This window comes from Sphaerodactylus townsendi, linkage group LG06, assembly GCF_021028975.2.
Source record: "Sphaerodactylus townsendi isolate TG3544 linkage group LG06, MPM_Stown_v2.3, whole genome shotgun sequence".
NCBI classification, from domain to species: Eukaryota; Metazoa; Chordata; class Lepidosauria; order Squamata; family Sphaerodactylidae; genus Sphaerodactylus; species Sphaerodactylus townsendi.
Genome location: NC_059430.1, coordinates 131,169,852 through 131,196,454, shown reverse-complemented (window position 1 = coordinate 131,196,454; position 26,603 = coordinate 131,169,852). Strand labels below are relative to the sequence as shown.

Sequence of the window (26,603 nt, the reverse complement as noted above, 5' to 3'; positions counted from 1 at the left end):
CACGACGGGGGCGGGGCATTCCTGGGCGGGGCTGTGGCAAGGACACAGCCGCTGCGCCGGTCCTTGGGCGGGAAACGAATGCACGCAGGCGCAGGCTGCCACGCACGCCGGTGCACCTCCTGCTAGACTGCTTCAAGTTCTGCGCGCTGCTGCTGAGAGGAAGGGCGTAACTAAGGCAAAAATCACCCATTAGTAACCCCCTCTTGGCACACACAAATAATGCAGGGGTGGCATGCAAGGGAGGGGAGGGGCCCCAGCATCTGGACATGGTCCACCCACCCTTGCGGAGGGAGGGAGAGGGGAGGCAGGGGTGGCATGCAAGGGAGGGGAGAGAGTGAGGGGTGACATACAAGGGAGGGGAGGGAGACTCTCGGGAACCTGTGAGAACCTGCTGGATCCCACTTCTGAGTTTTTCTCATCTGAAATATTAGAAGAATGAATTATTGTTGTTGCTTTGGCTGTTGGTAATGATTCCCGCATCTTTAAGAACTGTTCTGATTTTGCCAGCAACGTCAATTGTTTCCAGCCACATTAAAACACCATTTTTGCAGAGGTCAGAGCAGACAGTACCTTACGTGGTCTTCAGTGTGGTGCTTGTGGGTTCCAGAGCACCTTTCCTGAGGCCCACCAAGTGTTTTTAGAAAGTGTGTGGGGTCGGGTGGGGCTTTTGCCCAGCAAGGTTTCTGACTGGCCGTGCTGATTTGGAAAAACGCTGCATTGGCAGAAGCTGCCACCCCAACACCAGGGTCTTTGTGGCCCGACTGAAGGTTAGCCACAGCAGCCATTTTGTGGCTCGCTGCACCTGAGGAAGCCATTTTGTGACTGTGCTCTCCATGCTGCCCACAGGCTTCTGCCCACAGACTCAAATTGGCTGGGAACCCCTGGGATCAGTAGCTATGACCGACACAATTTAAGATATAAATTTCAGGCATCAAATTAAGAACCAGTCTCATGGGTTGAAAGTCGGTTTTGGTGCTGTTTTCCATAAACTTCAGCCCTGGGGCACGGCCACCACATATTAATGCAGTATGCTTTTTGAGTTGTACAAACTCAGCACTTATTACTAGCTGAGAGAGGAAATTTAGATTATACTAGCGTGGCCCGGCCACGCGTTGCTGTGGCTTATTGTGGTGAAATGGGAAAGGAACAGTAGCAGCAAATCAATTGCAGAGGCCAGCAGTACGTGCTCATGCTAACACGCAGCCTGATACTGTGCAATGTCAGTGACCAGTTATTCCTTTCTTAATCATTTTTAACAACTTCAGGACTTTTTAAAAATGCAACCAATCATTGCAGTTTTTACAGTGGTGGGATCCAAAGATTTTAGTAACAGGTTCCCATGGTGGTGGGATTCAAACTGTGGCATAGCACCAATGGGGCTGGTCGGGGCACGATGGGGGCGTGGCCGGACATTTCGGAGGCGGGGCATTCCTGGGCGGGGCTGTGGCAGGGACGCAGCTGCTGCGCCGATCCTTGGGTGGGAAACGAATGCACGCAGGCACACCTACCTCACAGGGTATTTGTTGTGAGGGGGAAGGGCAAGGAGATTGTAAGCCCCTTTGAGTCTCCTGCAGGAGAGAAAGGGGGGATATAAATCCAAACTACTACTACTACTACTACTCTTCTTCTTCTTCTCCTCCCTCCCTTCCCTCTTCCGTGTGTGTATGTGTTTCACTTCCACTGGAGTTACTGCCTATGTGCTGTTCCCACTGCTCCTATCTGGCCGTCTGAGTGAACATTCTAAGCAGCACGAACATTCTAAGGGTGACAGTTACACTCAGGCAGCTGCATGTCCTTCACCAGGGAGCGCCAGGAAAAAGGCGTTTTACCTGGGCCAGGTGTGAAATTTCAGGTATGTGAACGTCTAAGAACACTCTCGCCTGGCTGACTAGAGTGGCTGGGAATTTTCAGAGGAATTGGCCCAGCAGTTACTGAGGTATACTGTCATCAACAAAAACACGGTTAGCTTTATATATATATATATATACCCTTGTTATTGTTTGGATTGAGACAAATGGAAATGTATTCACATGAAGGGAATGGAGCTTATATATATATATAAGCTCCATTCCCTTCATGTGAATAAATTTCTCAATCCAAACAATAACAAGGGTGTTATTCCATTTAAGAATATGGAATTTTCCCTCATCTGACATTAGACTATGTAGCATTTAGTAGATCCTGGACAATATCTGATGTCCACACAAGCCGATCAAACTGTGCCAGTTCATATGCTACATTACCAGATTGAATCTGCTGTGTTAAAAAGCTTTCTCCTTGTACAGAAGACAGCTAGGAGATCTTTTCACTTCACTGCTTCAACTTACTACCTTATGGCTTTTAAACCCATCAAGATTTCTTCTCAATTGAAATTGTCTACTGCATACCCTGCAGCTGTGGACAAGTCTACATAGGGACCACCAAATGCAGCGCCCAGACACAAATCAAAGAACATGAAAGGCACTGCAGACTAATTCAGCCGGAAAAATCAGCCGTAGCAGAACATGTGATAAACCAAGCTGGGCATAAAATATGATCTGAAAACACAGAAATTCTGGACCACTCTGACAACCACTGTGTCAGATTACCCAGAGAAGCCATTGAAATCCACAAGCACATGGACAATATCAACAGAAAGGAAGAAACCATGAAAATGAACAAAATTTGGCTACCAGTACTGAAAAACACTAGAATCAAGACAGTGACTAATGAACACTACCCAGACAAAAGATGTCTCCAGGCAGTAAGCAGTCAGAGGACTAATGAACACCACCCAGAAGATCACCCACCACTCTAGGCAATAAGCAATCAAAGGGAACAAGAGGCCAGGCTACTACCATGCAGATGCCCTCACTAATTGATTATACTATCTTCATGGTTACTCACATGCCAAATGGGTGGATCAAATCAAGCTTGCTAACTGCACCCTTTACACTTGTTAACAGGCAAATGGTTCTTTCTCTTACCCTGGATGTTCCACGGGTATATATAGTCCTCTTGCTTTACTACCATCAGATCCTCTGATGATGCCAGCCACAGATGCAGGTGAAACATCAGGAGAAAATGCTACTAGAACATGGCCATATTGTAAAGGATTCAATGGTGTTGATGGTGAAGTAACCTTGAGTGCATTCCACAGCCCGGGCGATGGGCCAGATGCATCGGCGGAGACTTTATCTTTGCGCGGGAGATGAAGACTCTGTTCCCATGGGAAGCAGGAAGGGGGGATGGGGTGAATGGTGTTATAACCTGTGCTTCTGGCGGGAAGCGCCATTCCTGCCACTGCGTGTACTTGAGCTTTCTAAGATGTCTTAATAAATGGACTTTTACTCCCAAAAGCCTTTTATTTCTGCTTCTATGGAATTCCTTACATTGTGGCAGGAATCCTAAATTCATCTATATTCCTGTGCAGTGGACCTCTTGTCTTGCGATGGAGAGGTTGAATGTTACTGCGGAAGGTGCGGTAGCCCCCAAAGAGGGCTCCGACCTTTCCCTTCTGGATCTGGAGGAACCGGCAGGAAGAGAACGGGCCTCCGTGGTGGCTCATACTTTTCGATCTCGTATCAGCACACGCAGTCTTCGCTTTACTCACGTTGGAGCAGCGAGGGACGATTGGCGGCGACCATGTAGGACTTCCATGGAAGTCGTTTGGGAAGCTGTCTATGGATCGAGCGCCTGTGGATCCGGATCTCTACCCGTTTTCGTGTGGATTAGCAAACCTCCAGATGCAACCTGTCATGGAGGAGACGGGCTTGACCACCTTTCATCGCGGCAAAACCCAGGAACTCCATTGAACGCATTCCTGGACTCGTATTATTTGGTGATGCTCCCAAGGAACCACCGTGGCACAGCACTGGGGCCCGTCCAAAGGACACCGGGACTAAACCTGGAATTGGGAGGGGTGTCCGTCATCGCTTCCTAATCCGGACCTCCCTAATCCCGAGCTAGCGACCGCACCTGAGGTGCCTCGAGGGAGCCACCCGATGGCTTCACGGGCGGCTCACGGTGTCTCCGATGTCTCGCTTCCAGACGGCATTTTAAGAGTCCGAAGAAAGCCTGCATTCCCAGCCGGATCGGGTTCCTCTCCCATCCCTGAGAGAGGACTGGGATGAGAAAGTAGGGCGCGACTGCGTAGATGCCCAAGCGGCATGGAACCGTGAACGCCAGCTATGGGAGGAGGAACGAGGCACAGTTGCAGCAAGAGCGCGAAAACCTGCAGAGGGACCGGGAACAGCTTAACGTAAAGAAGTCCAGTCAAAGTTGGACCCGTGCCAAAGGCAGCAGCTGTCAAACGACAATACCATGCCCAGAATCTGGGTCAGTCCATGATAAAAGTCCTGGAACATTCCAGACTGGATTTACAACGGCAACGCCAAAGCTGTTTTCAGGCTCTGGCGCATCGCTAAAGCGAAGCTCACTGAAGCCCTTAAACCGGGGCCGACGGTAACTGGCTAAATTGGAACGGAGCAAAAGCTGCTTTGCATGCGCATCCAGGATGCATTGACTTCGCGAAGGAGAGGGAGCTGGCTGGGCGTTGGAGAGGGAACTAAAGGAGTGCAGCAGGACCAGGAAGCCCCAGAAGTTGGAGTCTATGCTGTTACTGATCAGGGCGGTGCCAGGGGGCCGCGGCGATTCCTAGGTCCTGCCACCCAAACGCCAGCTGCACCGCCAGCTCGCCCGATTCAGGCCCTCGCCCGTGCCAACAGCTGCCTGCTCAACCTGCTCAACCCGCGCAACCACCTTCCCAGCAGAAACGCCAAGAGCCGATGAACGGGGCTACTACCGGCCCCCGATACCAGCCCGCTTTTGATGTGGGACCGCTTCCGAACTTCCCTGCGCTTCATCTTACCGCAACTCAATGCCCACTTGGAAGACGCTATGATGATTTATAACGGGTTCTGAGCGCGAAAAAATACGGGACATCCGGTTCAGTCCTGGATGGGGCAGCAGCCGACTGGTTCGTGGACTCTTTTGGATTTGCAGGATGAGGACTCTCGCGACAGTGCCCTGCGATTCCTCCAAGCCTTAAGAAGCGCCAGCTTTCAAGATCCAGGCTACCGAGACTGAAGCTTATCCGCGACTCATCAAAACCATCCAGCAAGGCAATGCGCCCGTTTGCAGAATTTGCCCTGTGAATTTTCGTCGCGGGCGCGGCTGCCTCGAGCTTCCTCCTGTAAAGAGTTAAGCCTGAACGCATGAAATCGCGAATACTTCCTGGCGGATGCTGTGGACGGCAAGCCACGATGAAGCGGTGTTTTTAATTCGGGTTCCTCGTACTATTGCAGATTGGATCCAGTTTGGGTCCCCAAATTGAAGCGTCTGCGTTTGGAATACGGCTGCGTCAAGGAGGCACGCCCACGCTCTCAGTAAAACCACTACTGTGTCCACCAAGTCAAGCTTCCAGCCGCCCCTACCGAAAAAACCACCTCTGAACGCCGTCGCCGACTGGGTTTATTAATGTTCTTTACACTCAGCGGAGGGCCAGGTCATCTAGCCGCCAACTGTCCCAAGAAGCAAAAACCAACCGCAGCAGCTCCGCGCACTCCGTCTGCCAATACCACCACGCAGGTCAGGAAGACGTATCCCACAGGCTCGCTTCTAAAGCGGTTACCGGTTGGCTTACCCAGAGTGAGGGGAAGCAGCTGTTTGCCCAACTCTTCAGCTCCCCATGGACATGCGGGCCCCGACTCCATCGCCGCGGTGGGGAAAGTGAAGGCAGCGGCCTCGCCATTACTGTTCAAAACGCATTTCTGGCCAACCCCGCCAAACACACCTTTCGCATTATAGCCTGCGGCCCTTGTGGATTCCGGCTGCTCCCACTGCTTAATGCGCCACCTCCAGGTGGCAGAGGAGCTAGGTCTTGGATCGAATTCCCCTGGCTAAGGCTTCCATACCATTCCAACCCAAATGGACGGGACCAGCCCCTCGGGAACGGTAGGACCGGCCAGCCAGTACACAAAAACACAGCCGGTTCTCCTCCGTTCGCGCCGACCAGGCTGGGAGAAAATTACCGTTTTATTTTTAAAAGCCAGTGGCCAAACACTCCATAGTTTTGGGCATGCCTTGGATTTATTTATTTACATGAACCAAAGTTCATTTGGAAGAAACGGATCCTAGAATCTCACTGACCCTCCCTGCGGTGAACACATGAATTGGGGAGAAAACCCAACATCTCCTGACACACCCCCCCTCCCTTTGGCTTCCCTCAGTGATTGTTCCCGATTCTATTGGCATCCCACCTGCATATCATGATCTAGCGTGAGTTTTTCAAGGAAGCAGGAATGCTGAATCAGTTGCCACCCCACAGAGACACTGACTGTAAAGAATTGTCCATACAACCAGGGGCACAACCTACCCAAAGGTAGAATTCTACCGCATGAGTCCCAATGAGGAGAAGGAACTTCGTGCCTTCTTAGACAAAGAACCTTGCTTTCAGCGGGTTCATACGGCGGGCTACCAAACACGCACATGCTGCTCCCGTTTTGTTTGTCAAAAAGAAAGATGGAGTCTTTACTGACTGCTGGATGCTCCGAGGTCTCAATCACGGTCTCCCTGTCCAATAAATATCCTTTGCCTTTGATCAAAAGTTGCTTTTAAGATGCACTTTCGGCAAAGAGGCGCATTTTTACTAAATTGGACTTGAAGAGAAACTTACTACAGAGTCAGAATTGCTGAAGGCTATGAACACCTGACTACGTTCTTACAAAGTTTGAACAGTTTGAATATTTAATAATGCCATTCGGGTTAAATTAAGAGATTTGGGCTTTTATGGCCCTTATTAACTTGAAGTTCTCCGGGATTTACTGTACAAAGGGGGGAGTTGTTGTATACTTAGATGGCGTTTTAATTTACTCACAAACCATAGAAGAGCATGAAATATTGGTTACAGAGAGGTATTGAAACGATTGCTTGAGAACTCTGTCTTTGCCAAACTCTCCAAATGCTGGTTTCATCAGACCTCCATTGACTATTTGGGTTGCGGATCTGGCCCGAGGGAGGCTTAAAAATGGATCCTGCTAAAATTGGCGCTTGAATATCAATGGCCTGCTCCTGGCCATAAAGAACTCCAGTGGATTTCTTGGTTTTGCTAATTTCTCATAAATTGACTTTATACCCCAATTCGCTGAGACTGACTCTCCCTCTCACAGACCTCTATACGCTGCACTAAAGGTAAAGATCCACTGTCCGCCAAGGCCGGGAATTTGCACCACCTTTCCTGGTCTGAGGAATGTCAAACAGCCTTTTCAACTATTAAAATCTCGCGTTTACCTCGAGACCTATCCTAAAAGCACCCTGACCCAGATCTCCCGTTTGTGGTTCCACGTGGATTAGCCTCGGACAAAAGCACTTAGGGGCAGCCCTGTTGCAGAAAAAATAAAGATGGTAGGCTGGTTCCGATGTGCTTATTTGTCTAAAAAAAATTCTCTGGTGCGAACTCAACTGGACTGTAGGGGACAAAGAGACTCGCTTGACCATCAAAGTAGCACTCTCCCACTTGGCGCCACTGGCTGCAAGGAGGGGCTAAGCACCTTCAAGTTTGAGTGGCGGATCATAAAAAACCTGGCAGCTCTTTCCACCCCTCAAGATGTCCGCAAAACAACCCGTTGGGCCGATTTCTTTTCTCGTTTCTCTTTACAGTCCATTTTTTCCCTGGGAAAACCAACAAACTGGCTGGCGCGCTCACCGGCCTACCGAGGGTGGTGGAGCTGCCTTACGAGACATTCGCAGCACTGTTTCTTTCCCCACCTCCCAGTTGGGGTTGGCTGTCACCCGATCTCAAAGCGTCCACTTCTCCTCCACCCCATTCCCAGTCACCGTCGATCTCTCCTTTCCTGCGGGGGGGGGAACTGGAGGAGGCGGGGCTGCCTGAAACCTCCAGCGGCGAAGGAGACTCCCCAATTGCGTTTGGAGAATGGAGTTTGGCGGAGGGGAGAATGTTGAGTACGATGCCTCCCCCCCCCCTCCGCAAAGCAGGTTCTTGGAAAGCTTGCCACGATGCCACGTTCGACTGGACATTTTGGCTTTTGAAAACTCTGCATTTAGCCCGCCGGCAGTTCTGGTAGTGCAGCGCCAATGCTTATAAAGACATTGAAGGCATACATCAAAGGCTGCTCGGTTTGTGCAGAAGCCAAAACCATCCGGGGAAAGCCCCATGGACTATTATGAAACCTCTCCCGGTAGCCTCCCGCCCTTGGGAAGTCATCTCCATGGATTTTATTACAGATTTGCCGAAAGTCATGGCAACCTGCGGTTTTATGGGTGGTGGTAGACTTATTCTCTAAAAGCAAAGCCCATTTTATTCCATATTAGCGCTTCCATCCCCTCCGGCATCCCCAAGTTAGCGGCTGTTTTTATTCAGCTGCATGTTTTACCGTCTCCATTCCGCCCCCGTTAAAGGTGGTCTCCGACCCATGACCCCCAATTCATCTCAAAGTTCTGGAAGCGTTTTTGGGGTTGTTGGGGGCCGCCCCGGCATACAACGTCTCGCCGCCCCCTACCACGTTCAAAGTGACGGCGAGCCGGAGAGAGCGAACCAGAACCCTAGAGCAGTATTTCGTTGTTGCACCAACTACCACCAAGACAATTGGTGCGGAAGGCTTATTCCACGTTTGCCGAGTGCAGCCTCACAACAATGTCACGGTTCATAGTGATGGTACAAAGAAAACCCCCTTTGAAATTGTGTCTGAGTGGCTCCTTCCCGCCGTTGCCACAACTACCCGCGGCAGCTTTGGACCCCCCAGAATTTCAACAATGGATTTCATCCCTAGCGAGGGATGGAAGTCGGATCCAGACCGCTTTACAACAAACAAAGGACTCCCAAAAAACTGCAAGCGGATAAACACCGCTCGGATTTTTTCCTCTCGCGTGTGGGCTCACTGGGTGTACTTATCTACGAAAAATCTCAGAGGCGTGCATAAATATTCCAAACTTGGCAAGAGATTTGTGGGACCTTTCAGATTACTAAAGTGATTAATGATGTCACTGCCCGCTTTAGATTTGCCTAACTCTCTTAGTAACATCCATCCTGCAATCTTCCATTTCCAGCTTGCTCAAGGAGGCTCCCGCTTCCGATGCCTGGCGCGACCGCCCGGAGGAGAGCCCCCACCGACTATTATTGATTGGCCACAAGCACTTCACTGAAATTGGCGCTATCCTGGACTCTGCGGCTTTAATGCAGGCTTGCAACACGTATTTAGTCACCATTGGGTGGGGATATTCCTCTGGAATTTATAATCAATGGGTTTATTCGAAAATATTGGAAGCCCCCACCCTTATTTCTGCTCCACCGTGCCTTCCCGCGCCAAACCTGGGGAAGGGGTCTTCTTTAGAGAGGCAGAGTGTAAAGGATTCAATGGTGTTGATGGTTGAAGTAACCTTGAAGTGCATTCCACAGCCCGGGCGCGATGGAGCCAGATGCATCGGCCGGAGACTTTATCTTTCTTGTGCGGGAGATGAAGACTCTGTTTACATAAGGAAGCAGAGGAAGGGGATGGGGTGAGATGGATGGTATAACCACTGTGCTTCTGGTGGGAAGCGCCATTCCTGCCACTGCGTGTACTTGAGCTTTCTAAGATGTCTTAATAAATGGACTTTTACTCCCAAAAGCCTTTTATTTCTGCTTCTATGGAATTCCAGAAGCCCAGAAACCACACAACGCCCCAGTGATTCTGGCCATGAAAGCCTTCAACAATACACAGATTTTTTTTCTCTTGTATTTGCTCTGAGGAAGGATGATTAGATGAATTTCTGCTCCCCTTCCAGGCATCTTAAATGGTTAACACGTTATAAATCAAAGAATTGTCATAATTATAGTATTTACCTCTCTCCTTCTTACTCAAAGTGTGGGAAAGCATTTCAATGTTCTGAAATATACAGAGGTGTAGCTAGGGAAAACGGAGCCCGGTGCAAAATCTGAGTTTTGTGCGCCCCACCCCCACCCCCCGCAGCCACTGTGGTGCTGGAATTCACCCCCAGACAGCATCACTTTCAATGGTTTTTAAACTAGGGAGCCCAGATTCTCCTTTTAAATCCACCTTAAAGGGAGAAACTGAGGTCCCCAGTTAAAACATTGAAAGTGATGCTGTTTGGGGGTGGATTCTCCCCCACCCTGAAACAGCATCACTTTCAATGTTTCAACTGGGGACCTCAGATTCTCCCTTTAAATCCATGCCGAAGGGGGTGGATTTAAAAGGAGTATCTGGGGAAATTTGCAGGGTGCCTGCAGTCAGGCATGCAATTGTTAAGCTAGCAGCACCAAAATTTCAGGGTATCTTTAGGAGACTCTCCTGATGATACTACCCAGTTTGGTGAAGTTTGGTTCAGGGCGTCGAAAGTTATAAACCCTCAAAGGTGTAGCCCCAATCTGGGAGTCCATAACTTTGGACTCCCTGAACGAAACTTCACCAAACTTGGGTGGTATCATCAGGAGAGTCTCCTGAAAAATCCTTGAAATGTTGGTGCTGCTAGCCTAAAAACTGTGCCTCCTGCAGGCCAAAAACTGAAAACACCCTAAAAATACAAAAAAAAACCAAACGAACCTGCAATATTTGAGTCCCCCACAAGGGGGCAACCGGTGCAACGCGCACGCCCCGCCCCCCCTGGTAGCTTTGCCTCTGGAAATATAGCTTAGTTCTAGGGTTTAAAATGTTAATATCATTTGAATCTGTAAATTGTATGGAAAGTTGAGCCAATTGTGCATAAGATGGAGAAGGAATTTTGGACACTACATTTTAAAAAATTGTTACATAGCCCTACCTGATTTTTTTTTCTACGTCAGTTTAAAAGCAGCTACACATCTGGGGGAAGGTCAGAATCTGCATACTGTAAGGAATCAGCAAGGACCAGACTTAAAGTAACTTTAGCAGTTCTTTAATTCTTAAACTTCCATGATGCACAATACAGGAAATGCAGATTCTGACCTTCCCCCAGATGTGTAGCTGCTTTTAAGAGCTACTTCTCCCGCCCAAAGCATAAGGTAAACAATCCCAGGACAAAGCGTTAGTTCTCACAGGGACAGAAAACAAGATTTCACACAGACAGAAAGCAAAGTTAACGATAACAGCAGTCCTGGGCACACAGCCCAGCCAGAGGAATCCTCCCAAGGTCGAGCTGCTTGACTGAAATTAAACCACAACCTTACAGTTACCCTGCCACTGCGTTCTACCCTGCTGCTTGCCCCAGTGCTGAGCGGAAAGAGTCTGGCTCTCCTATGACATTTTCTTTTCAACCTGTTTTGTGGGACAGGCTTCCCCTGAACTCCTGCTGGACCTCTGAGTCTCTTCCACTGCAGGGAGCGTCTGGCACAGGCCAGCTTCTCCTGGATCAGGAAAAACTACTCACTGGCATTTGGGGAGGGCATAATGGGATCAGACTATATAACAGGTGCACAGTCCCATCCATCAAAGATGCTTCGGCGGGCACACAAGACAGGGCCTTTTGGGAGGCAGCCCCACAATTATGGAACAACATCCCCAGAAAGCCATACCTGCCGCCACCCCCCGCCACCCCCCCATCTCCAGGAGGCAGCGGAAGACAGTTTTATTTAAGACTGCATTTGACTAATCTAGTGTTTATTTATTGACAGCCCTGACTGAGATTTTAAATTGTGGATTTCTATGTGGTTTTTAAAAATATCTTTTGTTGTAATTATAATATAAGCCACATGAACTTCTGCAAGGTAGAAGGGTGGCTGATGTTCAAAATAGATACATAAATGAATAAATACAGTACTGAGTGAGGCCAGCATTCATTGAGTAACACAGCACCATTCGCAAGTGCAAGAAGATGTACAATATTAGATATGTTAAGCTACATTAAAAACATAACTTTTCCTTCCAGCTGTGTGGCACAACTCGCATATTTAGATTCTAGCAACAGAAATTATTATTTCTTCAAAGACGTCTGACTCGAACTGTTGCAATCACTTAATTCTAGACCAGTGATGGCGAACCTTTTCGAGACCGAGTGCCCAAATTGCAACCCAAAACCCACTTATTTATCGCAAAGTGCCAACACGGCAATTTAACCTGAATATTGAGGTTTTAGTTTAGAAAAAACAGTTGGCTCCGAGGCGTGTGTTACTCAGGAGTAAACTTGATGGTAGTCGGTGGCTTTGCTTTGAAGCAACCGTGCAACTCTTCCAACTGGTGAATCACAACCCTAGGAGGGTTTACTCAGAAGCAAGCCCCGTTGCCAGCAATTGAGCTTACTCCCAGGTAAAGGATTGCATTTTAGTTCTTCACATGAAAATCAGTGGGGTTTAACAGCGCTTAAGAGGGTTACCTACACTGCTTCACCAAAACTTGGTCTTGGATTTAATGCTAATAATCCAGCCCAGCGGCCCAAGCCAGCCTAGATGTGTGTGTGGGGGGGGGAGCACTCTGTGCGTGCCCACAGGGAGGGCTCTGAGTGCCACCTCTGGCACCCGTGCCATAGGTTCGCCACCACTGGTCTAGACCCTCTGATAAATATTTTCACTTGCTTTTGTATCCACGGACAGCTTTTTGACCTGATTCTTGTCAGCTGAGGATGGGGTGAATTTCCAGCCCCGTGCAGCTGTGCTGCCAGAGAAACTGACCGGGTAACCGTCCTCCGCTCTCCTCTCCAAAGTCAAGCACAGGATTTGCATAGGGAGGATGGGGAAGCTTTGTTTCCTTTGCAGTTAGGAGCACAGAGTATGCAAAGGAGGCGGGGGCAGCTCTTTCAGACCCCCCCCCACCCCTGTGATTCAAATTGGCAGGAGATCCAGATTTGTTTTAAATAGAGCGCATTCTCCTGGGATCATCTCCAGAATTGATCCTGCTCGGCTGGCTTCAGCTGAGAGTTTGGATTTTTGCTTGGCAGGAGACCAGGAATGTTCAGCTGTGACTTTGGGGACTTTGTTCTGCTCTTCCTGAAGAGTTGAAGATCTGATCCGCTTGGCAGGGATAGGTAGGTTTGTTTCTTAGAGATGACTGGCTCCCGTCAGCTGCACTGGCTCCCGGTTGAATTCCGAATCATCTTCAAGGTGTGGGTTTTGACCTTTAAGGCATTACGCGGCCTGGGACCCTCGTATCTTCGGGACCGCATTACCCCATACGTCCCTACTCGGCCTCTGCGCTCAGCAGAGGCCAATCTGGTGGTGGTCCCCAGCCCCTCAATGATGCAGCTGGCCTCCACACGGGCCAGGACTTTTACAGCACTGGCCCCGGCCTGGTGGAACACCCTTCCCCCAACTGTCCGGGCCCTGCGGGACCTCAGTGAGTTCCACAGGGCCTGTAAGACCGTGTTGTTCCACCGGGCCTTTGGAGTGTCCAGCCGCTGATGTGGTGCCCCCTCACTGCTCTTGCCCTGGCACTGTTATATCAGAGCCCCCTCATATTGAGGGGTCTGCCGTCCCCCTCTTTGGGGTTGGTTTTAATTGGGGTTTTGGACGCCTCTTGTTTATTGATTGATTGTTATCCGCTGTTTTATATGAATTTTAAGATGTTTTATTGATGATTAATAGGATGGAGCCGATGTATTGTATTGTGTATGATTGGCTCCTGTCCAATGTTTTTGAAATATGTTGTTCACCGCCCGGAGCCCTACAGGGATCGGGCGGTATAGAAATTGAAGGTATAAATAAAAAATAAATAAAAATGACGATGAGTGCTACATTCTGATTTCACTTTCCAAACATTTTAACAAACCTATCGTCATCTTTACCAGGTAGCTCAAACACTGGACTTAATCTACCTTTTCACAGGAAGAGGACAGAATCAAATAGGGTTCGTGGTGGCCTAAAGCCAGGACTTCCTGGATTTTGTTCCCTGATCCTGATTATAAGTGAGAACGGTAAGGATTAAGAACGGTGCTTTGCTGGATTCCTTCCCAAATTTCTTCTCCGCTTCAAGCCTGGACTTGGCATCTTCCGGGATAGGTCAGCGTCCTCGTACCATTCAAGCAGAAGTGTCCAAACAGAACAAAAATTCAGCTGGTGAACTTCAAGAAGGCCGTTATCTCAGCCATGCCTAAATCCTTCCTGGTAAAAAGTCGCAGCTCAGCACAGCTAGGCGCCCGAGACTGGGGAGAACTCTCTGACCAGCTCCGTGGAGATTCCTACATCCCCGGTAGGTGCACGGCCTCTTACCAAGGCTACCTCTTTGCATGGCTTTAATTAGCTTTTAAATGTTATGCGCCATTAGACTGAGTGTTGCATATGCTCGAGAGGAGTGCAGCACAATGCAAGAACAGAAAGGATCATTAGAAGCACAAGAGTAGACCAAACACCACCCTGTTCACTGTGCCAAACTATATCCTTAGTAAAAAAAAGAAAGGAAGAAAAGAATTCCAGGTCACTTGGTGGGGCTACGGAGAAATGACGAGAGCCCCTTTGGGATACGGGCCACAGAATCCGCTTGGTTGACCCCAAACTTCCACAGGCATTGTGAAAGCATTCAGTAGGGCAGCAGCTGTTAGTGCCAGGCTCACCCCATGAATCGGTGAAGGAGCAGGAGAGTGAGGCACCAATGCAAGCAGCTAACCCAGCAGTGGAAACTCACATGTCAAGTTTCCTTTATTTGCATGCGTGCATGCATGTGTGCGATCTCTGGGTGGGTCACTTGCAAAACAAGGGTCAGTTTTGTTAAGATGAGCACAGTCAGCTGGCGTCTCTTCCAGTGGTAGGATCCAAAAATTTCAGTAACAGGTTCCCATGGTGGTGGGATTCAAACTGTGGCGTAGCGCCAATGGGGCTGGGCGGGGCACGATGGGGGCGTGGCCAGGCATTCCAGGAGTGGGGCGTTCCTGGGCGGGGCTGTGGCAAGGACGCAGCCGCTCATGCGGCAGTCGCTTAGGCCGGGAAGCGAATGCGCGCAGGCGCAGAGCTGTGCCTGCACGCCGGTGCACCTCCTGCTAGACTGCTTCAAGTTCTGCGCGCTACTGCTGAGAGGAGGGGCGTAACGAAGGCAAAAATCACGAGGCAAAATCACCAATTAGCAACCCCCTCTCGGCACACACAAATAATTAGTAACCTACTCTCGGGAACCTGTGAGAACCTGCTGGATCCCACCTCTGGTCTCTTCCTCTTCGGTGCAAGCCCCGCACAAAAAAAATCCTTGTTCAGTGATTTTGTAGTTGTTGTGTTCTTGGGAGATCTTTTTAGCTCTGCATTCCTGGAGGCTGTGAAGCACCAGTGGACAATTCCAGGTCCTCTAATGCCACCAGACCTGGGTATTAAAAAGCTCCTTTTCTTCTGTCCGAGTCCCAGGCGAGGGCTCCAGCAAGGTACCCAAACAGGAAAAGACCTTTGGTGATCCAGGCCTTGGCAGAAACTGCTCTTTCCTCCGTTCACTTCTTCTGTGAACTCTCCTGGCTCGCCGTGTATTAAAGGCAAGGTCTCTGTGAACAGGATGTTATTGGGGGTTCTCTGCCTCTTTCAGAAAGCAGCTTGGCAAAAAACCTTCCAGGCCCCCGGCTTCCCAGGAACACAACTGCATGGGAGAGGACCCGTGAAGACCCGCAAAGCCTTGTCCAAAGCTTATTTCATTCTCCGCTGGATGCCACGGGAAAATGTCCCAGGAGCAACAGAGTAAGCAGCAGAGGAGCTCTCCATCACTCTGGGATGTTCTTTGGGATGCTTACAAAAAAGTTACTCAGGGCTCTCTGGGACAGGTTTTTAGGATTTGCCAAACTGTCAGTATTTGTCATGGAGTTGTTCAAAGTGTTTCACAAAGCAAAGGGCCCATAGCTAAGTGGGATAACAATAGGTCCCTTCCGCACCTGCAGAATAATTCACTTTCAATCCACTTTCAATGCACTTTGCGGCTGGATTTTACTGTGTGGAATAGCACAATCCGCTTGCAAACAATTGGTGAAAGTGGACCGAAAGTGCATTATTCTCCCTGTGTGGAAGGGGCCATACAGAAGGCCTCAGGTTCAACCCCTGGCATCTCCACTTAAAGGATGTGGTGGTGGGTGATGGGAAGGTACTCCGCCTGAGACCAATCCGAGCAGACAAGATTGACTCGGAAGGGCCCCCGTGGTCTGACTCAGCATCAGGCAGATTCATGTATCCATTGTATTGTCTCCGTTGTTTAGATGCACCCAGCCTGTTCATTGGCAGCAGTGGCGTCACAGGAGGTTAAGAGCTCGTGTATCTAATCTGGAGGAACCGGGTTTGATTCCCCGCTCTGCCGCCTGAGCTGTAGAGGCTTATTTGGGGAATTCAGATTAGCCTGGGCACTCCCACACACGCCAGCTGGGTGACCTTGGGCTAGTCTCAGCTTCTCGGAGCTCTCTCAGCCCCACCCACCTCACAGGGGGTTTGTTGTGAGGGGGGAAGGGCAAGGAGATTGTCAGCCCCTTTGAGTCTCCTGCAGGAGAGAAAGGGGGGATATAAATCCAAACTACTCTTCCTCCTCCTCTTCTTCTTCCTCTTCTTCTTCCTCTTCTTCTTTGGTGAAAGAAGGATGAGGAGGACCCCTTTAAGCGCCACAACACCTCGGCTGGGGGGGCCCTGCATGAACAACAGCCATATGAGGTAGGGCTGCAGGAGGGAGGGACAGAGGCCCTGGGCACTAGATGGAGAAAAACTGACTGGATCCAGTCCAGTTTTTATCTCAAGTCTGTCTAAGTCACCCTCCCCTCCCCCCAATGGCAGATGAGAGGAAGTAGCTGAATTAAAGGATCAAGGCTCCCCACCCAGCCGCCCTGTGAGAAGAAGAAGAAGAGTTTGGAGTTATACCCCCCCCCCTTTCTCTCCTGCAGGAGACTCAAAGGGGCTGACAATCTCCTTGCCCTTCCCCCCTCACAACAAACACCCTAACCGAGATGAGTGAAGACTGAGAGAACTCCGAGAAACAATGAACTAACAAAGATCACCCAACTAGCGATGTGTGGGAATGAAATCGGCTAATCTGAATTCCCCAGATAAGCCTCCACAGCTCAGGCGGCAGAGCTGGGAATCAAACCCGGTTCCTCCAGATTAGATACACCAGCTCTTAACCTCCTACGCCACTGCTGCTGCCCTGTTGTGAGGGCTGAGGGAAGAGTTTTGGCAGTAGAGTGATTCAGACTTTGAGATGCCTTCCTCTAAATCCCAACCCCTTTCCCTGCAGCCACTCTCCACGGCTGGGTGGTCTCCCTGTCTTGTTCTGTCCTGCCCTACCAGCACATCTGAGTGTTGGAAATCTCCACTGGCTCTACTGTCATCCGGGTGTAGTTGTAGGCAGAGTAACCCCTCGGACTGGACTAAGTCTGCCTGGGACCGCGCTGCCCTCCATCGGAAGCCTCCTGCTCCTGGAGGCAGCTCTCCTTTTCCTATCACCCTTCAAACTGCCTCCCAGAACCCTGCCCCGATAGCCTCCCCTCCTCACGTCCAATACCCCCAATTTCACCAGGAAAGCTCTGGCTTCCCTCCTTCCCCCCACCCTCCGTTACAGAAGCCAAGCCTAAGTTCACGTAACCAGTTCACTTAGAAGAAGAGTCTGGATTTATATCCCTCCTTTCTCTCCTGTAAGGAGCAGCAGTGGCGTAGGAGGTTAAGAGCTCGTGTATCTAATCTGGAGGAACCGGGTTTGATTCCCCGCTCTGCCGCCTGAGCTGTGGAGGCTTATCTGGGGAATTCAGATTAGCCTGTGCGCTCCTACACACGCCAGCTGGGTGACCTTGGGCTAGTCACAGCTTCTCGGAGCTCTCTCAGCCCCACCCACCTCACAGGGTGTTTGTTGTGAGGGGGGAAGGGCAAGGAGATTGTCAGCCCCTTTGAGTCTCCTGCAGGAGAGAAAGGCGGGATATAAATCCAAACTTCTCCTCCTCCTCCTCCTTCAAAGGGGCTAACAATCTCCTTTCCCTCCCCCCCCCCACTACAGACACCCTGTGAGGTATATGAGGCTGAGAGAGCTCCAAAGAACTGTGACTAGCCCAAGGTCACCCAGCTGGCATGTGTTGGAGCACACAAGTTAATCTGGTCCACCAGATAAGCCTCCACAGCTCAAGTGACAGAGCAGGGAATCAAACCCGGTTCTCCAGATTAGAGCGCACCTGCTCTTAACCACTATGCCACGCTGGCTCTCACACATTTCCTTTCAACATTCTGGGTTAAGATTTAGACTGTGAGTTCCTTGGGGCAGAGGCTGCTCTCTTTGGTTAACGGCCCTGTCAAACACCCGTTTTCCCCGTGCTTACCGATGCTCTGCCTTCACCCCATCTGTTGCTTCCCTCAGGGCAGGAGTTCCCAGCTGCAGGCTACCTTCCAGTGCTCCGTCTGCAGCAAGCGGTTCCCTCTACAGCGCATGCTGAACCGGCACCTCAAGTGCCACAACTCCGTCAAGAAGCACATCTGCAGATACTGCGCCAAGGGCTTCAACGACACCTTTGACCTCAAGAGGCACCTGAGGACTCACACAGGTGGGAGCCGAGCTGGCCTTTGCGGGGGAGGGGAAACTAGGAAGGGGCAGGGGAGGGGAGGGCTATTCAGGACAGAAGTCGAGGCTGGGAGCTCCAGCACTCCCAGGAGGACTTCCCCTGGAGCCTTTGCTCAGCTATTGGACTCAAGCTGAGAAACAGAGCTGGAAGTAACCTCAAGGGTCATCTAGTCCAACCCCCTGAACAACGCAGGAAATTCACAACTACCTTCCCCCCCCTCCCCACACACACACCCCAGTGACCCCTGCTCTATTCCCAGAAGGCAAAAAAATCTCCAAGATCCCTGGCCAATATGCCCTGGAGGAAAATTCTTTCCTCACCGCAGAGCGGTGATCCACATTACTGGTAGGCATGTAAGAAAGGGCCAGAGCCAAGCACTGACTCATCCCTTCCGGGCCCGAAAGTTCACAGACTCAGCCTGGCTGCCTGATGGCCATCTAGGTGCTGCTTAAAAAAACTCCAAAGAAGGTATGGGTTTTAACTTAAATTGAAAAAAAAATTGAAAACACAATTGCCAGGGAAGATCACAACAGTTCAGTTCAGTCAGAATAGCAGTAGACTAGGCTGACCAGACGTCCCGCTTTTGGGGGGACAGTCCCGCCTTCAAACAATTTGTCCCGCATCCCGCGGGTTGTTTCAATTGTCCAAATTTTTGGAAGGCTGCCACACTGCCTTCTGGGGCGCAAGGCAGTGCGGCAGCTTCCCCCGCGCGCGGCCGCCCACCCGCCTACCCATCCGTCCCGGTTCACAAAGGTGACCATCTGGTCACCTTACAGTAGACACAAAGACCTAGTACGCAGACAAACTGTGCCCCCACCTAGGAGACTAGAAAAATCCATCATGCGGCACAGGAGAAATAACCATTAAAAGTGCCCTTTTAAGTGATATTTGCTTTGTTCATACAGGATTCTTTCTAGAAACAATAGCCTTTTTCACATCTGGCAATATAGACCACCTTGGTCTGTAGACAAGACCACCTACAGGGTAGAGGTAGACCTGTTTAAAGGAGAAACCAGATCAGTCTTTTTTTGGTTTTGCAATATGGAGGGGAGAATCCTTTACCACCATATTTCTTTAATACAGATATTATCTGTTCAGCGGATGTCCTAAGGCACAGATGTCAAACTCGCAGCCCTCCAGATGTTATGGACTACGGTCCCCATCATCCCCTGCCAGCATCATGCTGGCAGGGGATGATGGGAACTGTAGTCCATAACATCCGGAGGGCCGCGAGTTTGACACCTATGTCCTAAGGCCTGAAAGCACTAAAAAGAAAAACACAAGAGATATGAAACCCCCACAAAAAAGGTTGAGCCAAGCAGAAGGAATAATTAAAATTAATAATATATACGTCTTCACTGCACAGCGCTTAAAGAAATCAGGTTAAAAACAATGTCAAACATTTAAAATTATAAGAATAGAAATTTGGATCAAAAGATTTCATCTCCAGTGATACCAAAACATCAAACGGATTGTGCATAATTTGTCACATGGATTGACCCAACACGTGCAATAAAGACATATTTAATGTATTATGAATTGTAATTATTTTGCTGGTTGTTTTCCGGGCTGTGTGTCCGTGGTCTGGTGGACCTTGTTCCTAACGTTTTGCCTGCATCTGTGGCTGGCATCTTCAGAGGTGCATCACAAAGGGAAATCTGTTACACCCTGTGTAATTATTTTTCCTGCTTTCCCCAACCTTTTTCTCTGTTCCTGTCCTAAGGATCGACGCATTGATGCTCCTTCCATGTGGTGGGTTTCAGCGAGGGGGGTCAGGCTCAGGTTGAGAAATGCTTGGAGAGTTGGGGGTGGGGCCTGGAGAAGATAGGCCAGGAACTGGGGGGGGGGGGGGTTGCGTGCAGTGCTGGCACCCCTACTCACAAAGGATGCAAGCCCTTATCCCCCAGTATGATCAGGGACCCTGCCATCCCTTTATCTGTCCCAGGAGGTCTGCAGCAAGCCCTCCCTCACAAAGTCCCCCACCTCAGCAGATTCTCTTGCTGAGCGCTGGACAACGGATCCAGCCAGCTGCCCCGCTCCATCCCTTTATGAGAACCGGCCTGCTGCGGCTTCTGTCCGTGCCGGTGCCGTGATGAAGAAGAAGAAGACGAAGAAGAGTTTGGATTTATATCCCCCCTTTCTCTCCTGCAGGAGACTCAAAGGGGCTGACAATCTCCTTGCCCTTCCCCCCTCACAACAAACACCCTGGAGGTAGGTGGGGCTGAGAGAGCTCCGAGAAGCTGTGACTAGCCCAAGGTCACCCACCACCCTGAGCACTCTGGGGCTGCCAAAGGGGGACACGTTTCTCGCTTTTTCAGCAGCAGCGAAGCCAGGTGGCTCCACCTGATATTGGTTTTCCATCAACTGAAGAAAAAAACCCTGTCACGAGAGGGAGGGAAACTACATTTCCCACACTGCCTCAGCTCATGACGACTGCACACTCTTTCTGTACACCCGACTGCCTACACTGGCAGAGACCTTGCTGCTTTCTGAGCTGCTGTTTCCAGTCAGAGGGGGCTCCAGCTGCCCCCCCATCTGTGGTCAGTCTCGTAAAAGACCTCTAACTGAAAGAGACCCTTGGCCCAGCAAGGTCAGTATTGCCTACTCTGACTGGCAGCTGCTCTCTCTTTCCTGTCACCTACTAAATGTATCTAATCTGGAGGAACCGGGTTTGATTCCCAGCTCTGCCGCCTGAGCTGTGGAGGCTTCTCTGGGGAATTCAGATTAGCCTGGGCACTCCCACACACGCCAGCTGGGTGACCTTGGGCTAGTCACAGCTTCTCAGAGCTCTCTCAGCCCCACCTACCTCACAGGGTGTTTGTTGTGAGGGGGGAAGGGCAAGGAGATTGTCAGCCCCTTTGAGTCTCCTGCAGGAGAGAAAGGGGGGATATAAATCCAAACTTCTCCTCCTCCTCCTCTTAACCAGAGATTTGAACCTGGGACCTTCTGGGTGTGCAGCACTGAGCCACATCCCTGTATTCATGGTCTGAGAGTCAATCTGCCCTTTGAAAACTGCTCTGGGCTCAGCTGGTGGGGCGGAGGAACATCTGTCTCTGGCAGCAGGTGGCTCAACACCTTGGCTGAGCCAGATCAAGGGGCACTGGGCACACACCCAGTCACGCAGAAGCAGAACGCCCACCCGTGAGCTCTGGCCAGCCCCTCCTGCCCTGTAGCTAACGGCCCCTCCCTTGACTTGGCAGGCATCCGCCCCTACTGCTGCTTTGCCTGTGACAAGGCCTTCACCCAGCGCTGCTCCCTGGAGTCCCACCTGAAGAAGATCCACGGCGTCCAGCAGCACTACGCCTACCGGGAGCGCCGCTCCAAGCTCTTTGTGTGCGAGGAGTGCGGCTTCACCTCCAGCGCCAGCGAGGAATACTACAGCCACGTGCGCCAGCAGCACTCCGCCGGCAGCCTCCTGGGCCGGGGCTTCCAGCAGCTGGCTGGGAATCCTGCCGTTCACAGCAAGTTCCACGTCTTCTACCCGCTTCCCTACTGCAGATGAAGAACCTCTCTGCTGCCCCCTTCCCCTCCCCCGCAATTCCAGATCCCTGTGCTGAGATCAGCATTTAGGAGAAAACTGAATAATGCAAAAGCAGCCTCTTGACCTGCTCTCTCATTGGGCAGAAACGGCTTGTTTTTGGAGGCCGTGCGGATGGCCGGAAGGAGCCTCAGGGACTGAACGTGTTTACCCTGGAGGGCTAGAAGGCGGCCATGCAGAGCCCTCTCTCACTTCCATGGGGCACCTGCCTCTTCCAAAAGCACTTCTTTAGCCCCAACATTTCCTTTTTTACAATGAATTTTTAAGGAGTTTTTGAAAAGGATTTTTAAAAAATCCTCATCTGAGCACACTGGAGAACATTGGAGCCCCACTAAAGGCAGGGGAGTCCGGCTTTCCTTCCCACAGTTGCTACAAAGCGGTCCCCCCTTTCAGCTTGACACCAGCCAAGGAGGGGTGGGAGGCTGCCATCCGGGCCCCACTGCCCACCCCAAGCGCTCTGAACCACCCCCCAATTTCTCACAGTCATGGGCCTGGATCCTGCCAGAGTTTATACAAATCCACAGCCTGGTGACATCGATCAAATGTGCGCAGAAGGTGCTAACAAGGTGCCGGCAATTTCTTCTTTTAAAAAATAAACCAGCTTTATTAACAGGCTTCACAACAGTTCACAGAACCCGGAAGCAGAGGCAGGAGCTTCGGGACAAGAGGGTGTTTCCGGGCGAAAAGGAAGAGGGGCTTTGCTGGGGGGCAGCTTCCCACCGCCCGGCTCTTTACTCGGTCCAGCGGTGCCCGCAGTGGGGAGCTGTGCAGACGTAATACAGCCGCATGGCATCCTGGAAGAGAAAGGGGTGAGAGGGAGGTCAGAGTCCCACGCGTGTTTCCAAAGAATGCTTCTAGCAACTATGGCACTAGTGGCGAACCTTTGGCACTCCAGATGTTATGGACTACAATTCCCATCAGCCCCTGCCAGCATGGCCAAGTGGCGAACCTTTGGCACTCCAGATGTTATGGACTACAATTCCCATCAGCCCCTGCCAGCATGGAATTGACTCTCTTCCATGGTGGCGAACCTTTGGCACTCCAGATGTTATGGACTACAATTCCCATCAGCCCCTGCCAGCATGGAATTGACTCTCTTCCGTGGGGGCGAACCTTTGGCACTACAGATGTTATGGACTACAATTCCCATCAGCCCCTGCCAGCATGGCCAATTGGCTGATGGGAATTGTAGTCCATAACATCTGGAGTGCCAAAGGTTCGCCACCACGGAACTATGGGCATAGCAGACATACAGGTTGGCTCGTAGACCTCACAGGTCCAGAGCTCTCTTGAGATCTCACCTGCACTTGCACCACAATGTCCTCTCAGCTGATCTAATTAATTAATACATTAAAAGCATTTGGGCCTAGAACAGGAGTCATGAGCATGGGGGGGTGGGGGAGAGTTGTGAATTTCCTGCATTAGGCATATGGTTGGACTAGATGACCCTTGAGGTCCCTCCCAGCTCTATGTTTCTATTTATTAGCCACCTTGCAGAACTCAAAGTGGCTTAACATGTAAATAAAACAACTATAACAAAAACACATCAAAGAACACATCTCAATTAGGACTGCCAATAAATAAAATTAAACTAATCACATGCACTTTTAAATAAAACTGCCTAGGTCTAGATTTAGAAGAAGAAGAAGAAGAGTTTGGATTTATATCCCCCCCCTTTCTCTCCTGCAGGAGACTCCAAAGGCTTACAACTTCCTTTGCCCTTCCCCCCTCACAACAAACACCCTGTGAGGTAGGTGGGGCTGAGAGCTCTGAGAAGCTGTGACTAGCCGAAGGTCACCCAGCTGGCGTGTGTGGGAGTGTACAGGCTAATCTGAATTCCCCAGATAAGCCTCCACAGATCAGGCGGCAGAGCTGGGAATCAAACCCGGTTCCTCCAGATTAGATACACGAGCTCTTAACCTCCTACGCCACTATTTCAGCTCAAAGAGCACCAGGTCTTAAACAAAACTTCATTTGTGAGAAGCAGGCGGAAGAGATTTATTCTCCCCTTGACAGAGTTTGTAAGGGTCCCATCCGAAGGGTACCAGTTTTGAGCGGAATAAACCCCATGCTGAATTCCAGTGGGCCTCAGCTCAGCCTACTGGTGAGTCCGTGGGGGATGAAGGAGCCAGTTAGAGAAAAGGGCACGACTGAGGCCTGGCTGCTGAATGGATCAGCTGAGAAATGCAGGGGAGCCTTCGCGTAACACTTCAGAAAGATGTCACCATTAGTACAAGTCTTTGGTGCTCACTGCTAGACACGCTTCTCACCTCTGCCCTCGCACTGTGGGACTGAAAGAATACTGCTTCCTTGTGGCCGCACCTGGAATGCAGAATACAGGAATCTGATCAACACAAGAAGGGGACTGGGAGAAGATGGGCCCAGAAGAACTGGTCAAAAAGAGTTCCAGGCTGGGCTACACTCAGGCTGTTTGCCCAGCTGCCAGTGTTTCTGTTCATAAGATAAGGACACAAACTCACTTCTGACAGGGATGGTCCTCTGTTCGGGGCAGAGTCGGGTCCTGAGAAACGTCGGCGATGATCTGGGTCAGTTCGCTGAAACGAAGAGGTTGTGTTTATTTATTTATTTCAGCCTGCAGCTTGCCCACCGGTCGCCTTGAAGGAGCAACGGAAAAGCCCACACAACCGTAAAGAGAGGCGGATGATCTGAGGCAAGGGGAGGCCATCCCCTGGCCTCCCGCTTTGCTCTCAGGCCCCGTCTGGCCTGGTCTCAGCTGGAGCCACTCCCCTTCCACTGACACCTGCTGGGGGCGATCCTCAGACGGCCTTGGCTCTTCCCGAGCGTTTGCTCTCCACTCACACCATCTAATCTAGTCCCCACTGAGCCCACAGGATCGATTCTGGAAAATGGCACCACTGTGGGCCGGCTGGAGGGAAAAGGAGCCCCACGCCTGGGAAGCAACTACTAAGGTTGCCAGACCCTCGCTCACTCAGGGAAGAGTGGCAAAGAGGCCTCACTGAAAACTTTTATGGCCAAAATCAACCGGCTGCTGTGGGTTTTCCAGGCAGTACAGACGCAGTCGGGTCGTTTCAGTTCCTAATGTTTCAGCTGCATCTTTGCAACAACAGCCAGTTGCAAAGATCTTTTCAGCAGACTGAGCAGCTTGCAAGGACAAGTTGTGAATTTGCAAACTGGAATCTACTGAGTCCCAACACCCTTTGTGGCTGCCTGGTCACAGGTACCACGGCACAGGAAGGATAACTGCTCTGCTGGGAGGTGGGAAAAAAGGCAAGAGCCAGGCTGACACCCAGCCTGAGGCTGACCCACGACCAGGATCTGTGAATTGCATCTGGCAGACCACTACCCAGAGTCCATTGCACAAACTGCAGTTTATTGGGGAAACTGAAGGTAGCTTAAGAATACTCCGGGGTTGGTGTTAAGCAAAGTACGTTTCCGTAGGGGACTGACCGCAGCAGCCTGGCCCCACCCACAGCGGCAAGACTCACTCCACTTCGTGTGTGATCTTGTTGACGTAGATGCAACTGTTGTCAGCTTCCTGCTGGTAGTCACAGTTCCGGCACTGATTGTGGGCAGGGAAGAGAAAGACCACAATCACAACCTCCTCATACACACACATAGCAACATTAAAACCAAACCCCAAAAATACCCTGGATATACCAATATAGCTAAAAAGAACTTCATTAGTACTGATACAAATATCCCTGTCAAATAATAAGGCATATCATCACGACACCACAAGTAGCCTAATTCTTCTTGCGGTGCATGGCAGGTAGGCTGGCTGGCAGGTGAACAGCCAGAAGAACTCCACATTTGCGGACAGTTTCCCCCCAGCTCCCAGGGACTAGGTGCGAGTGTCACCATCTCTCTGCAGGGAACCCCCCCCCCCCCGGGTCAGAGCTGTTCTTCAGCTATTTCATACTCACCGCATACAAAAGGATCCGGTTCTCTTTGTCTTCCTTGGGATACAACATGTTGTTGCTGTGAACGAGACCAACAAATGACAGGTGAGCTTCCCACGTGCACAACGACGCATGACGTCGGCTTCCTCCCCCCAAACATCCCCGGAGCTGAAGAATATCACAAGGCCGCAAAGGGGGGGAGGGGGGAGGGAGGGCCTTGCTTCTGTGGCTCCCAACCTCCCGACGGGTGCCTGGAGTTCTCCCCCAACGGCGACTAAGCTCCATAATGCAGAGATCGGGGCGGGGCGGGGCGGGATGGGGGGAAGGAAGCGGCCCTCGCCCTCGCCGCCGCCCCCTCGCCCGCCTCACCATTCCTGGCAGAAACGGATCCCCACGAAGCCCGGCTCGTAGGCCCCTTCCGACTCCATGGCAACTGACTCGTGACAGCAGTGCGCACGCGCGGAGCTCACGAGGCGCAGGCGCAAACCACGGAACCTGCAACTTCCGGGTCACGCTGGAGCGCCGTCTGGTTGCTAGGACGCGGCGGCGGGGTTTTATTTCCGCTACGGAAGCCGTCAGGGGGCCTAATGGTTCCAGAAGCGTTCGTTTCCGTGTGAAGGAATCGAGTGAAGATTGGGAGGAAATACTCCCCTAGCCAATTTGCCATGCTGGCAGGGGCTGATGGGAATTGTAGTCCATAACATCTGGAGTGCCAAAGGTTCGCCACCACTGCGCTAGCCAGTTGGCCATGCTGGCAGGGGCTGATGGGAATTGTAGTCCATAACATCTGGAATGCC

General features: G+C 50.9%; 2 protein-coding genes across 2 annotated transcripts; one reads left to right on the top strand and one right to left on the bottom strand.

The window, feature by feature from the left end:
- The first annotated feature begins 13,987 nt into the window (after nucleotides 1-13,987).
- Nucleotides 13,988-21,889, top strand: OVOL3 (ovo like zinc finger 3). The gene is made up of 5 exons (XM_048501757.1): nucleotides 13,988-14,090; nucleotides 15,402-15,550; nucleotides 15,924-16,003; nucleotides 18,191-18,369; nucleotides 21,588-21,889. Exons 1-5 carry the CDS (start codon nucleotides 13,988-13,990, stop codon nucleotides 21,887-21,889), a joined length of 813 nt encoding a protein of 270 aa, XP_048357714.1.
- A 616-nt stretch (nucleotides 21,890-22,505) lies between these two features.
- POLR2I (RNA polymerase II subunit I) lies at nucleotides 22,506-26,290 on the bottom strand. The gene is made up of 6 exons (XM_048501073.1): nucleotides 26,176-26,290; nucleotides 25,831-25,885; nucleotides 25,393-25,466; nucleotides 24,406-24,480; nucleotides 24,196-24,247; nucleotides 22,506-22,719 (listed from the first exon to the last, which is right to left on the bottom strand). Exons 1-6 carry the CDS (start codon nucleotides 26,232-26,234, stop codon nucleotides 22,657-22,659), a joined length of 378 nt encoding a protein of 125 aa, XP_048357030.1. The 5' UTR covers nucleotides 26,235-26,290; the 3' UTR covers nucleotides 22,506-22,656.
- Between the last annotated feature and the right edge of the window lie 313 nt (nucleotides 26,291-26,603).